We start from the raw sequence: 14,097 nt of genomic DNA, 5'->3' as shown, positions 1-14,097 counted from the left end.
TGCCCCTCTCGGCAGGACAGAGGCAGAGAGGGATCTGGGAGTCACAGTTGACTCCAGGATGAATATGAGTCGCCAATGCGACGAAGCAATAGGCAGAGCCAACCGCACCCTGTCCTGCATCAACAGGGGCATCACTAACAGGTCCCGAGAGGTCTTGCTCCCCCTGTACGCGGCGCTGGTCAGGCCGCAGCTGGAGTCCTGTGTCAGTTCTGGGCGCTGCACTTCAAGAAGGACATGGAGAACCTGGAGAGGGTCCAAAGAAGGCCACTCATATGGTTGGGGGCCTCCATGGCCAGCCCTATGAGGAGAGTCTGAGGGACCTGAATAACTTCAGTCTCCGCAAGAGGAGACTGAGGGGGCATCTTGTGGCTGCCTTCAACCTTATCAGGGGGCAGCAGCAGGGACTCGGGGAAAGTCTGTTCACCAGGGCCCCCCTTGGAGTCACCAGGAACAATGGCCACAAGCTGAGGGAGGATAGATTTAGGTTAGACATTAGGAAGAACTACTTCACCGTAAGGGTGACCAGAGCCTGGAATAGGCGTCCCAGAGAGGTGGTGCTCTCACCTTCCCTGGAAATCTTCAAGAGGAGATTGGATAGGCACCTGGCTGGGGTCTTATGACCCCTGCCACCCCCAGTGCTCCTTCCTGCCCATGGCAGGGGGTTGGACTCGAAGATCTGTCTAGGTCCCTCCCGGCTCAGTGATTCTATGATTTGATGGAAATGCAGTTCTTGGCTTAGGAGGCCAACAGGAGAGGCTTTGCACAGTGATCACTTGCATTGCTTTCATTTTGTTTTCTTTCTTTTGTACTGATCACATTGAACCTTGAATTTCTCTAACTTGTGGAAAGTATGACACAAACGTTTCCTGTGTCACTGACTGAGACGCGACGAGAAACCACAATGCTTATTTTTGGTGGTGACGCAGCATTATGGAAAGAAAGTTGTTGTGGAAAGGGCTTTTTTTGAAAGAAACTATTTACAATAATCTCAACTGCAAACATTTATAGACACAGCTGGAGAGTTATGCCTTTTGTGTAGACATTCCAGTTTTGTACAGACATTCTGCTTTAGTCTCAGTGTTTTCCTATAACGTGAAGTTTTTTTAGCGTCAGTGCTGTGAGGAGGTTGGGAAGGAACAGATGCTTACAACTGTCATTTCAGATGTAATCTCTGGGCTACTCTGGGATGAAGCTGTTCAGGGCCCTGAGGAGAGCAGGAAGACTTTGAATCAGTTCTTGGGGGCACTGGTGCAACAACTAGCAGGTAGTGACCCTCAGGACCTAAATCAGTTACCAGTACCAGTGGGCATAATTTCTACGTTAGTCAAATGGGAGTTGTGCTTGTTTGTTTGTACAAGGGCTGATCTTAGCTCTCAGCATAATTGTTGTTTATTATGTGTATTGATATCACCCAGACACCCAGGAGAACTTTTTAAAATTCAGATTAGTTGTAAGGAACAAGGGCAGTAAAGGAGGCAAATGTATAGCAGAAACTAGGTACAGAGCTCTACCATTTTAATCCTTTTGCCCTGGATTTTATCGTGGGACAGCTAATCATGAGGAGTGATTGGTTTATTGGCATGGAGCAATAAATTCCGGAAACCCTTGTGCTGGAGTTTACTGCTCCCAAGGCACCGCATTGGAATGTGTGCCCGGGACCGCAGCACGTTGAGCCAGATCAGCCCGCCAGCCTGGGGCGGCTCCTACCCAGCTCAGTGTGCTGGAGAGGGGATGGCTTGGGCATGAGGATGTTCCAATGCGGGACTAGCCGGCAGGCAGCCGCTGCACTGAAGCGCCTTTGTGCCCCAGCCGGCCCCATCAGCATCCAAACGTGCATTGCTACACAGTAAAGAACTCTGCTGTGGGATAGTACTTGTATTTACAAGTACTAACCTGCAGCAGAGTAAATTAGTTTCTTGGAGCCTAATAGGGCCACACATGTAGACACTGAGACTTTACTTTGGAGCTATTTAGGCAGTTCCACAGTAAACATCTCATGCAGATGCACCCACTATCTCTTTATAATAGTGTACTGCCTTCTTTACTAGCACTGATAATAACCTGCTTTTAAATTGGTGTGATACCTGCTTTATAAAAATAAATGTAGACAGGAATAACCCTGTGCATGAAGCATTGCCAGGAGCAGTGAGGAACACAACAAGCGAATTAAGTAAATCCTCAAATGAATTCTGCCTTGTTCCAGTGTCACACCCCATGGAGTTGTACCTAGGAAAATGGTGCTTGCATCGTCCAGGTAAAGAATCGCTGTTGGAGGAACTGCTGCAGTGTCCTGCATGTCTCCTAGCATGGGGCTTCATAGCAGCAAGAGCTAAAGGGTGGAGGCAGAGCACGGATAAAATGTGCCCTTGGCAGCTGTCTCGCATACATCTCCCTCCCCCTCCCTCCCAACTTTTTGATAGCAGGAACAGAGCAGAGAGCCAGGCAGTCTCATGAGTTTCATGTTCTTGGAACCAGTTCTCTAGCCTGGCAGTGGAGTGTGCAGGCAGAGGAAAATTTTACCCCACTTTTTGCAGACAAAGCCCATGTCCAAAGGGCAAAAAAAGGTTGATTTTGGCAGCTAAAAATGGGAGTCAGTTCTCCCCTCAGCAGCAGCAAACTCCACTGCTGCTCTGCAAAACTACAAGTTCCAGAACACCTTGCGGTCTATGACATGCATTGTCTGTGCCAGCAATGTGTGTTATAAAGGCAGGCTAAACACTAAATCAATTTTAAATTTTAATGACAGATTTGCACATCGTGAGGTGGCAGCCCAGGGTTGTACACTGATGCCAACAAATCCTGAGAGAGGCCTTTACCCCACTTGGATTCTTGTTTTGCTTCAACAGACATGCTTCCAGTGTTCTTTTTGCTCCTTTACATTTCACTCAGCGCAGAGTATGCTATTACTCTTTTCTTCATGGATTATTTAAACTTTTTACACCAGGTTCTATAGCCTGTGTTATGCAGAAGGTCCAATTTTGTTATTATAATTAGGGACCTACCTACTTAATTTGCAGTTTTGCGGATTTTGCTGAAATCTTGAAATCAAAGAAGGAAAAGAAAAGCTTACTAAAAATAAAGTGCTGGCCTGAGCCAGTGGTCCTCACGGCCACTGTGGCCCGACCTCGCAGCCCGCCTGGTGGTGGTGGGGGGGCACCACGGCGAAGGGAAGCAGCCAAGATGGTGGAGGCCCCCAGTCCTCATTGCTGATTGGCTGAGGCAACTGCCTATTGCGCTGCCCTGTCCTTTTCAGCCAATCAGCAGCAGGGGGTGGGGGTCACATGATGGACAGCGCTCTCAGCCAGTCAGCGGTGAAGAGAGTGTGCTTACTGCAAACAGGCCGCGCAGTCTGCTCGGTGTGCTGTCAGTGGCCTGCAAAAACCCCTTTTGCTTGTCACGACTTAAGTAGGTTCTGATCGAAACGGTTGGTCCCCTCCACCAGTAAGATCTGTGAATGTTTCATATCGGGTTCCTGGCATTTTGCTGCCTCAGACTGCCGAGACAGGTGCAGCACTGTGCCAGAGTCGGCTCAGATGGTAACAGTAATTTTCTGAAAATACTTTGTTTACAGTCTGACCTAAAGAAAGATCTCGTTTTCTTTCATGCTGATACCCATTTCACAACCTGCTCCTGCTTCATTTTGGGCCCTTATGCAGGTGCCAGTGTCCTCACTCAGCCTAAGCTTCCTTTGGCAAAGCCACAGTTGGTCATAAGTGACAGTCTTAAATTAAATGTTCACCTGCTTTAGCAGCACCTTTTCTGTTTCACTACAGAGCTTCTGTCCAGGGACTTCAGCAGTTCTCCCTCTTCCATTTTCTGCAACTGATTTAAAGAAGCAGTATGCATTTTCACAAGTGGCACCAGTGATCTCTTTCCCAGAAAAAGAATGAGCGAATATATTAAATTGTATTACCAAAACAGTGAGAAGGGAAGGGGAATATTCACCTGACACTAGAGGAGATATCCCTAAAGTTGGCTGACGCACGTGTTTTCCCATTATTTGATGATGCCTGCTGTATCCTGATAATGTCACAGTGTCTGCATTTATTGCCTTCTTTGTCTATTACTCTTTGCAGCATTTATCTTTCAGCTTTGGCAGTTCTGAAATACTTTTTCACAGAGTGACTGCAGGGACAACAGAGGACAACCTTATCCGCGGGGTAATATTCTAATTCATCATAATGCAGTGGAGTATCTAGAAATGTAAGTCTTCCACTCTAACGCTGAACGAAGGAAAGCATGTCCCTTAGCAACACCAGCTGCATTATCTAGGCCAGACAAAATCCTGTCAGGAAAGAGAGGCACTCCTTAGGAACTAAAAAGTGTTTGACTACTGCAAGCGTTATTGTCTGCAGTGACACGTTCCTGTTAAGGACTGTTAAAAGTCCACAGTGTCAGGCTTTTTCAGGATTTTTAATTGATGCGTGAAAACTTGAACCTCCAAAAGCTTTGCTAGACTTCTTCTGACAATACAGTCACCATTCTGCTCATATAGTTATTTTTTATTAAATGAGAAGGTAAATAAGCAAAACTGATTCCAGCGCAATCCATTTTCTGTTTAGCATATGTTGGGCCACTCCCTATTCCTTCAAATAATCACAGGAAAGAGTTCCCTCTTGTGGCTGGACAATATCAGTACAAATGATGTTATATTTCCTTCCTTTTAAATTAGAAGCATGGATTAATTGATTTATGAGGGAGTGGGGGGGCATGATATTATATTGAACCAGCTGAATGTTTGGAGTAAAGGTAGATATGCTTTCAAAGGCAAGGCATTGTTCATTGGGTCTGAGGAGGGAAGCATGTGCAGCCAGTGTTAGAAGCTGAGAACAGAGCTGTGAAGTTTGAGGGGAAAAAGGAAATCCCCAGGGGTAGGGGCAAACAACCGTCAGAAGAAAAGAAACTGATTACTGGGAGATCAAGACCTATCAGAAGGGAAGAAGGTCATTGATACCTGTTGGGCATAGGAAGAAATTCAGGAGTCAGGTAGATTGTAGCACGTCAAAAAATCATTATTACTGTTTGATCTTTGAGTCTAGCCATCTTACACATTTTTATTCCCAAAATCACCTTTTAAAAGGTGTTTGGTAGTTTTCCCTTGAGCATGAAGATAGCAAGGTCAGAAAGGGAGTGGTGGTTCTGTGAAAAGTGTGTCCTGATGATATAAGTATGCCTCTGTCCATGCTGGTGTGTAGTTGCTGCTTCGTTTCACCCGTGTAGTTACCATGAGGGCATCTTGGGAAAGATATGTAGGATCAATGGATCCTGGTTGGGTTTGTGGGGGTGGGGAGTATTAGTTGTAGTAGCAGTGGAGACAGACTGACAGATTAAGTAGTTATTGCTAAGGCAAGGAAGACTGTCCCATTTGGTGTTTGATGAGCGGTGGGGAGTTTGCTTCTCGTGATGAGTTGGGCAGGGTCTTGGGCTTATTTGAAAGCCAGGAGTGGCGGGGCTGGAAATATTTCTCTCAAGGTCTGATCTCTGTCAAGTATATGCTGTAGTCATTTGATCATTCTTCTGATCGGCTCTAGTATGGGGTAGTAAGTGACCACCAGGGGGGCGTGTGTGTGCGCGTTTTCCTTTTATGTTGCAATTTACGGTTCTTTAAATTAATGAACCACATGATAGGATGATATAAAAGTTTTATCAGTATAAGTATGGGAAGGTTGTATTGCTCAGAAGATGCAAAACTGCAAGTCAATTATGTAGGTCACCCGAAAGGTGCCAATAAAGCTTTTATATCACAATTCATCTCACAAAAAACCTGCTTTAAATTAAATTGAATTCTGTTTAATTTTAAAAACATTTATTAGGCCTATTTTTATGTACTCTTTGTCTTCCCACAGACAGCTGTAAATGCTATAGTTGTCATGAATACAACTGAATGAAAATCAAAAGAAGAAAGTTACGATGCATATGAACATGATAAATGTGTTTTAAACAACTGTAAAGTAACCAGAAGAGTTTTTCTATGCTGAAACACATGTATAGTATCTTGATACCGTCTAAGGTCATTGAGCATGTAACTCATTAAGAAGATTTTCCCAGTAACATGAAGTTGCAATATCCATGTTGTGAGAATTGAACATTGGCAGAGAGGCTGGAGGTTAAATTATTTGTAAAACCGGGTCAAAATGAAGGGGTTTTTTTAAGACATTGAATTAATTTGAATAGCTGTGGATATTGTGAAAATTGTGCTTCTCAGATGAAAGTGCTAACAGGAAGTGAAAGGGGAGAAATGCATCTACTTAAAATTGTGTACTAAGGCATAAAGACAGAATACAGAGAAACAAACAACAGAATGTAGGGGTTTTTTAGCAACAGTGGAAGCAAGCTGTAAGGCATTCAGTGAAAAGGTAGATTCTGTCAAAATGTGTTGCTCTAAGCACATATTGAAAAGAAATTCAAAAGCAACTTTAATTCATGAATAAACTGCTGAAGGAGGGAATTTGTTCTTTTTGGATGGCATAAAATATTAACAAGTAAGAAAAGTTTTTTACTGGGACCCCGGGCATGGTTCTTAACAGGGCTCTGGCTTTCCAGGCTCCAGTCCACTCCCTGAAATTCTCACACTTCTTCCACAGCATCTTTGCAGGCAGAATTTTACATCTGCTTCTTTAGCCAGGCCCAGAGAACAAATTAGTTATGCATTTATTTATTATTGATATATTATTTACATACTCTGTAAGGGGCATCTCTTCCCTACCTTCTGCCTGACTTCAGACTAACACCTCTCATGAGCTGGTTAAGGCATGCAAGTGTCGGTAGCTAGTGGCCCACCAGGGAGCGATGTGGGCAGCATCATGCATGGGCCATGCAGAGGTACCTGGATGAAATTCCAAAACTGAGAAAGGGAATAAGATCTCTGGGATGCATGTGAAACAAGACCTAGAAACCAACACCAGTGAACAATGTTGAAGACAAAGTATGGTTGAAGAAAAAACTGCTATTGATAAGATACTAGAGCATGGAATGTACCGGGTGGCATGGGAAGAGGGTCAAGGAGTGTGTAAGAAACTGCTAGAATCACTTGGCATATTTTGAACATTAAAGATTTTGCAAGCTCTCTCTCAAACTGTCATCTTTTACTGCAAAATCAGGATTCTCACATTGATATCATCTGTCATGTTTTCTCTAAATGCAGACAGGGCATTACAAAAATAATTTTTCTGTGAAGGAGTAAATAAAAAGGAACCTTAACTTGCATTGTACATGGGAATAACTAAAGAGAAAATGGGGGAAGCCTTCTTCTGTTGCACTCAAAAGCCTCAGGGTGTCAGGTATGCACTGTCTCCTTTGAAAATCTTCCCCAGAATGATGAAGCTTTCATAATACCTTGTGCCAGATTTGTTGATGTACTTATGCGTTTGAGGAGTGCTGTGCTTTAGCTAGGAGCATGACTGCCAGTGAATGTTATTACTGAACAGACCTTAGTGGGAGTTTCTGGTTTTGGCTGCTGCTTTCATCTCACCACAGACTAGAAGGACCAGCAGCCATGTCTACCACAAAATTACATGGGACTAACTAAAGGTGTTAATCTGGTGAAAATTCTGAGTGAACATTCATGAACCAGGTTGTAAGGGTTGGGGGTTGATTAAATTTAAGTTGATAAAGAACAACTAATTAATTCAATTAAGGCAGGAGCATCTTTAGTAACCCGTGGACCCTAGAGCTCAGTGTGCAGGTGCTTGGGGCAGTCTTTCTTCTGAGTTGCACTGATTTCCAGAACGTCTTCAGTGGGGGCCTATCAGCCATGTCTCCCCTGGAGCTGATTCTGTCCTGGGGCAGGGGGATGAAGAGGACTGCTTGAAGTTCCTGCCTAAGCTTCTAATATAATGTAGGTTTAGAATGATTTGAGGGTTGAACCATGAATTGTTGCCCCCATGAATCAAAGCTGGTCTATACATGTGGTCAGGCCAGTGCAAATGTTTATGCAGCCAGGGACTGTCCTTAGGTGCTGTAGGGGGCAGGGGGAAACGAAGGCCAGGCCTGCCGACAGTGCGCCGTGATCGTGTGTCTGAGGAAAGACGCGTTCCCAGCTGGCCTGCGCCGAGCTATGAACGGCGTTAACCAGACTCGTTCCCTGCGGGCCCCTCGGCGGGGCTCCCGAGCCCGCAGCCGCCTCCAGAGCAGAGCGCCTGGCTGCTGCTCTGCTCCCATTCCCAGAGCGGCCCGGGCTCTGCGTGCCGGGGCGTCCGCGGAGGGCGCGTCGCCGCAGCGAGCAGGCCGCCCGGGGCCCGGCCGCTACCCCGGGAGCCCGCAGCGTCCCCGCGGGCGGTGCTCGGGGCTGCGCCGCTGCCTGGGCGGGGCGGGGCGGGGAGGTGTCACCCCCGTGCCCCGGGGAAGCGCTGGGGAGCCGCCGGCCCGGCTCTGATGCTCCCGGGCCGGGGGCGCGAGCGGCCGCAGGCTCCTGCAGGGGATTCCTCGGCCTCGGCCTCGGCCTCGGGCGCGGGGCGGAGCCGCAGCGGCAGCCCCGCTCGAGGAGCGCTCCCCGCTCCGCTCCGCGCCACGAGCGGCGGGTCCCGGAGGACTGCGGGGGAAGCACTTGCAGGGGCGGCCGCGCACGCTCAGTGCGATCTCACTGCGTCGGGGCTGCCGCTTGGCTGCGAGCCAGGGGCGCCCGGCCGCGGCCTTCCAGCCGGGGTACCCGGGGGCGGGGGCGGGCCGGGGCAGCCGCTGCCGGGGCTCGCGGGCCTGGGCAGAGCCCCTGGAGGTGAAGCCAGATGCGGCGCTTGCGTGCAGCCGGGCCGGGCGCCAGGAGGCAGCACCGAGCGCCGGTTCGCGCCGCCCCGAGGTTCCCCGCATTTCGCATCATCAGGAAATTCCCTTTTCCGAGACGCGGCCGCTCCGCAGTGCGCCCGGCCCGGCCCCCTTGCAGCAGCGGGGCTGGGAGCCCCGGGCCGTGGGGAGGGAAGCCACCGGCCCCGGCGGGGAGTGGGGGCGGGGCGGTAGAGGCCTCCGGGGAGTGCGGGGAACGGCGCCCCGGCGAGGCCCGGGATCTCCGAGACGGCGCCGCCCGAGCCCGCGGGTGCAGCTCCAGGCGGGCCGCCAGCACAAGCCGGCGCGGAGCGGGGAAGCCTGTGGCCGGCTGGCAGGGGGGGGCGGGGAGCGCTCCTGCCCGCGCCGCCCCGCAGAGCGGGGCCGGGCTGGCTCGGGCTCCCCGGGCTTCTCCCGCCCCCCCGCCCGCGCGCCGGAATCGCCATATAAGGCGCAGGAAAGCTCCCGCCGGAACAGGGACTTATAAGGCTGCTTCCTTATATGGACTCCTTGGCCGGGGCTTCCGGCGGCCTCGGCCCTGCCGCCCCGGGGCAGCCGCGGGCTTGGACGCGGGCAGTGGCCGGGGGGGGGGCGGGCGACACGGACTCGGGGGCGGCCCCTGGCACGCCCAGGGGCCCGGGGCCAGGCGCGGGGCTGCGGGGCCCGGCCGTGCGGGGCCCCCACCGCACGGCTTTCCCCGGTGCCAGGCTCTGACGCCAGGCGGAGTCCTCCAGCCCCGCGTCCATATAAGGGCTTCCTGCTCCCCATATATGGCCATGTACGTCAGCGTTGGGGCGGGCCGCGGCCGGTGGGACCCGATATATAGGGGCCGTTGTGGGCGGGCGGGAGCCGAGTGCTGCCAGCGGCGGAGCAGGGAGCCCCGGCCGGGCGGGAGGGCGGGCGGGCGGGCGGGCGGGGGGAGCGCCGGAGTGGGAGCCGGAACGGGAGCCGGAGCCGGGCCCGGCAGGGACCAGCAGCGCCCAGGCCGGCCTGAGCGGCCCGCGTGTCCCGGCCCCGCCGCCCCCATGGCCGCGGCCAAGGCGGAGATGCAGCTCCTGCCCCCGCTGCAGATGGCCGACCCCTTCGGCTCCTTCCCGCACTCGCCCCCCGCCATGGACACGCACTACCCCAAGCTGGAGGAGATGATGCTGCTGGGCGGCGGCGGGCCGCAGTTCCTCACGCCCACGAGCGGCCCCGAGAGCGGCGGCTTCAGCGCGGCGGCGGAGCCCGCGGAGCAGCCCTTCGAGCACCTCGCTGCAGGTAAGCCGCCGGGCGGGCGGGGCCGGGCGGCAGGTGCGGGATCCCGGCGCCGCTGACGCGCCGCTGCGCCGCGCGGGGGATTCTCTCGATGTGCGTCAGCGGCTGCTGGCGCGGGGCCAGGAGTGCGCCTGGGCACGCTCCGCCCTTGGCCCGCGGCCGGGACGGGCTCTCCCCGCCGCGGGGGCCATGTGCGTGCGCGCGCGCGCGCAGGCCCGCGGTGACCGCCGCTCTCCCTCCCGCAGACACCTTTCCCGAGATGTCTCTGAACAACGAGAAGGGCCTGCCGGAGACCAGCTATCCAAGCCAGGCCGGCCGCCTGCCGCCCATCACCTACACGGGCCGCTTCTCCCTGGAGCCGGCCCCCAGCAGCAGCAGCAGCAGCAACATGCTGTGGCCGGAGCCGCTGTTCAGCCTGGTCAGCGGGCTGGTGGGCATGGCGAACGCCCCGGCCCCGGCGCCGCCGGCCTCCTCCGCCCCGGCCGCCTCCTCGCAGAGCCCCGCGCTCAGCTGCTCGGTGCAGCCCAGCGACAGCAGCCCCATCTACTCGGCGGCGCCGACTTTCCCCAGCTCCGGCGCGGAGCTGTTCCCCGAGCCCCAAGGCCAGCCCTTCGCGAGCCCTCCCGGCGCCGCCGTCCAGTACCCGCCGCCCGCCTACCCGGCTGCCAAGTCCGGCTTCCAGGTGCCCATGATCCCGGACTACCTGTTCCCGCAGCAGCAGCAGCAGCAGCAGCAGCAGCCGGGCGACGCGGGCCTGGTGCCCGCCGAGCATAAGCCCTTCCCGGGCCTGGAGAGCAGGCCGCAGCAGCCCTCGCTCACGCCGCTGTCCACCATCAAGGCGTTCGCCACGCAGAGCGGCTCGCAGGACCTCAAAACTCTCAACGGCGCCTACCAGGCGCAACTGGTCAAGCCGAGCCGCATGAGGAAGTACCCCAACCGGCCCAGCAAGACCCCGCCGCATGAGCGGCCCTACGCCTGCCCGGTGGACTCGTGCGACCGGCGGTTCTCGCGCTCCGACGAGCTGACGCGGCACATCCGCATCCACACGGGCCAGAAGCCCTTCCAGTGCCGCATCTGCATGAGGAACTTCAGCCGCAGCGACCACCTCACCACGCACATCCGCACGCACACGGGCGAGAAGCCCTTCGCCTGCGACATCTGCGGCCGCAAGTTCGCGCGCAGCGACGAGCGCAAGAGGCACACCAAGATCCACCTGCGGCAGAAGGACAAGAAAGCCGAGAAGGCGGCGCCCGCGCCCGCGCCCGCCGCCTCCCCCGCCGCCGCCGCCTACCCGGGCCCCGCGCCGGCCGCCTACCCCGCCGCCTACCCGTCCCCGGGGCCCGCGTCCTACCCCTCGCCCGCGCCCTCCTCCTACCCCTCGCCCGCGCACAGCACCTTCCCGTCCCCCTCCCTCGCCACCACCTACCCCTCCTCCTTCCCGGCCCAGGTGGCCGCCGCCTTCCAGTCCCCCGCCGGCGCCAGCTCTTTCAACTCGCAAGTGACGTCGGCGCTGTCAGACATGGCGTCAGCCTTCTCGCCAAGGACCATTGAGATCTGCTGAGCCTCGGGGCCAGGCCACTCCAGCCGTTCCCGCGGCTCAGGCCGCGCCCCTCGGCCCGCAGCAGAGCCCGGCGCTCCGGCTGCCCGCCCCGTCGGACGGAGGACTCGATTGCATGGACAGTGGATACACGCTCCATAGGACTTTTCCCCGCGGGGGGAAGGACCCCCTCGATTCATACATAACCCGTGTGTATTGTATACGTGCCATGGTTCTGCTTTCCTTGGGGTACTTACTATTGCCGTGACCGTCCCTTGCATATTCATCCGGTATCTTCGGAGGTCGCGGGGCCATCCTTTGTAAATGGTAACTCTACTTTCGTGACAAAGCTGTAATGAGTTTAACACTTAGTTGAGAACCAGCACTCACTCTGTATCCGAGCATGTACGAGTGGTGTCCTGTACATAGCGCCCGACGAGACACGCTCACGCGGCAGAAATTTTCGTTCCCCAGTTCCGAGTCTTGGTGCCTTTGTGAAGCCTTGCTGACGCCATGCATTGCTGTGACCGGGTGCCCGCGGCTCGCCTTTAGGGGCCGGGCTGTTCCCGGACCGTCCTCAAGAGCGATGCGGGGAGCGCGGAGGAGCCCGAGGACAGGATGTAAGCAAAAAACTCTCAAAGTATATTTTTGTTACAAAAAAATGTAAATTTATATATATATATATATATATATATATTCAGGAGTTGGAATGTCGTAGTTACCTACTGAGTAGGCAGCAATTTTGTATGTTATGAACATGCCGTTCATTATTTTGTGGTTCATTTTTACTTTGTACTTGTGTTTGTTTAACCGAAAGTGACTGTTTGGCTTCAACACATCGAATGCGCTTTACTGCCAATGGGATCCTTGGTGTACGATGCCCGCCGGAGACGTCAATAAAGTATCAAACCGACCGCCTGGTTCCTTGACGGCGCGGAGCGCTGTGCGGTCGGGGCCGCCTGCGGGCTTCCGGTCCAGCCCCTGGTGCGGGGCTGCGTGGCTTTAATCCGGCAGAGGCGCAGGAGGGGACGAGCCAGCACGCGGCCGGGGCCGCGGGGAAGGCATCGCCCCACGGGGCAGGAGAGAAGGGGGCGGGCAGGCAAGGCCGGGAGGGCGGGCCGCGGGAGCTCCCGCGGGGGGGGGGGGGGAAGCCCGGGATGAGGCAGCCGGGACCCGCTTCGCGGACTTGGCGCCCGGTGCTGGCCCGGGCCCGCAGCATGGGGCGCGTCCCGGGGGCGGCTGCACAGTCGCCCTTGCCGTGCGCGCGGCCCGTCGCCGCCCCAGCCGGCTCCCCGCTGGCAGCCCAAGGCCTTCGCTGCACGTCGAAAGAGGTGGGAGGCAGCGGCGGCCCCGGGGCCTCCCCTGCCAGCACGTGGCCGCGGCGCGCGCCAGGCGGGAGGAGCCGACGCTCCCTGCTCCGGGTGACAGCCCATCTGACATGCCTCGAGGGCGTCCTGCTCCCCAGCCTCCTCCGGAGGCGCGGCCGCCAGGTCTCGTCCTCCGGACCCGCCGGGCCAAGGGAGCGTTGACGTCGCACACCGCGGTGCCCCCGGGCTTCGGGGCGGCAGCTGAGGGGCGCTGCGGCCCGCGCGTCCTTCCCGGGAGCCGCGAGCTCTTGCCCTCGGTGACGCCCCGCTCTCCTGGCGACGTGACCGTGCTGCTCACGTCGGGCCCGCGCGGGCGCCTGCTGCCTCTGGTCGGTGCCTGAGGTCACCGAAGAGCCGGCGCTGCCCGCCGCCTTCCCGGGCGGGACGGGGCTTCTCGCCGCGCCTGGCAGGAGAGTCGAGCCCGCCCCCACCTCCAGGGAGACGCGGCCGGGCCCGGCGGGACGCGAGTACACGGCCGCCCTCTCTGCATGAGCCGCGGGCTCTCTTCCTGCCCCGTGGGGCAGGGCCTGGGAGCCCCCGGCCTTCTCCATCCTGCCCGCGCTCTCCTATCCCGCAGCCGCGGGCGGAGCCAAGCGAAAGCCCCGGAGCAGCCTCCCCCCCGCACTCCCAGCAGCTGCCTGTCAGGCCCCGCATCTCCGGGCACCGAGGGGCTGGCCCAGCCGCCGGGCCCGGGACTGCGGGGTCGGCAGCCGCAGGCTGCCACTCGGCTGCGGGGACAGGGCGGAGCCGAGCTGCGGCCACACCCACCGTTCAATCACCGTCGGGGCGGCCTCCCCCCCGCAGGAACTGCCATCCATATATGGCGCTTCCGCCGCTCCTTACATGGCGCTTCCTGCGCCCATACAAGGCGCTTCCTTCCCCGCCGCCCGCGGGGGGAGGGGTGTGACAGCCCCGGCCCCGGCCCCGGCCCCGCCGCGCCCCTCGCTCCGCGCCGGGCCAGCTGCTGCCGCGCGTCCTGCGCAGGCTTCGCAACCCGGCTTCCGAGCCGCTGCTCCGGGCGGCCGTCCTGAGTGCCAGAGGCGCTGGGCGGCCCCGGCCCGGCCCCGCGGGCGCTGCTCAAGCCGCTGGCCACGCCGCGAGTGTGGCTGGCCCGGAGGCCTCCGTCTCCGCTGCGCCCGGGCTTCCGGCTCCTAACTGCCTGGCGCTCAGGCCTCGACT

At 56.7% G+C, this 14,097-nt stretch overlaps 2 protein-coding genes across 2 annotated transcripts in view; both read left to right on the top strand.

Annotated features, from left to right (window-relative positions):
• Positions 1-7,068, top strand: part of REEP2 (receptor accessory protein 2) — a 73,497-nt gene extending 66,429 nt beyond the window's left edge. The window contains exons 14-15 of the mRNA XM_090020760.1: positions 4,077-4,203; positions 5,847-7,068. The gene's annotated coding sequence lies outside the window, so the exon portion shown is untranslated. The remainder of the gene's footprint in view (positions 1-4,076; positions 4,204-5,846) is intronic.
• A 2,553-nt stretch (positions 7,069-9,621) lies between these two features.
• On the top strand, positions 9,622-12,465 carry EGR1 (early growth response 1). The gene is made up of 2 exons (XM_090065219.1): positions 9,622-10,017; positions 10,260-12,465. Exons 1-2 carry the CDS (start codon positions 9,783-9,785, stop codon positions 11,573-11,575), a joined length of 1,551 nt encoding a protein of 516 aa, XP_089921345.1. The 5' UTR covers positions 9,622-9,782; the 3' UTR covers positions 11,576-12,465.
• Positions 12,466-14,097: the final 1,632 nt, after the last annotated feature.

The sequence above is a fragment of the Crocodylus siamensis genome, chromosome 10 (assembly GCF_052110815.1).
Source record: "Crocodylus siamensis isolate JL-2025a chromosome 10, ASM5211081v1, whole genome shotgun sequence".
NCBI lineage: Eukaryota > Metazoa > Chordata > Crocodylia > Crocodylidae > Crocodylus > Crocodylus siamensis.
The sequence above is the reverse complement of the archived record's forward strand: the minus strand, read 5'-3'. Positions and strand labels throughout refer to the sequence as shown.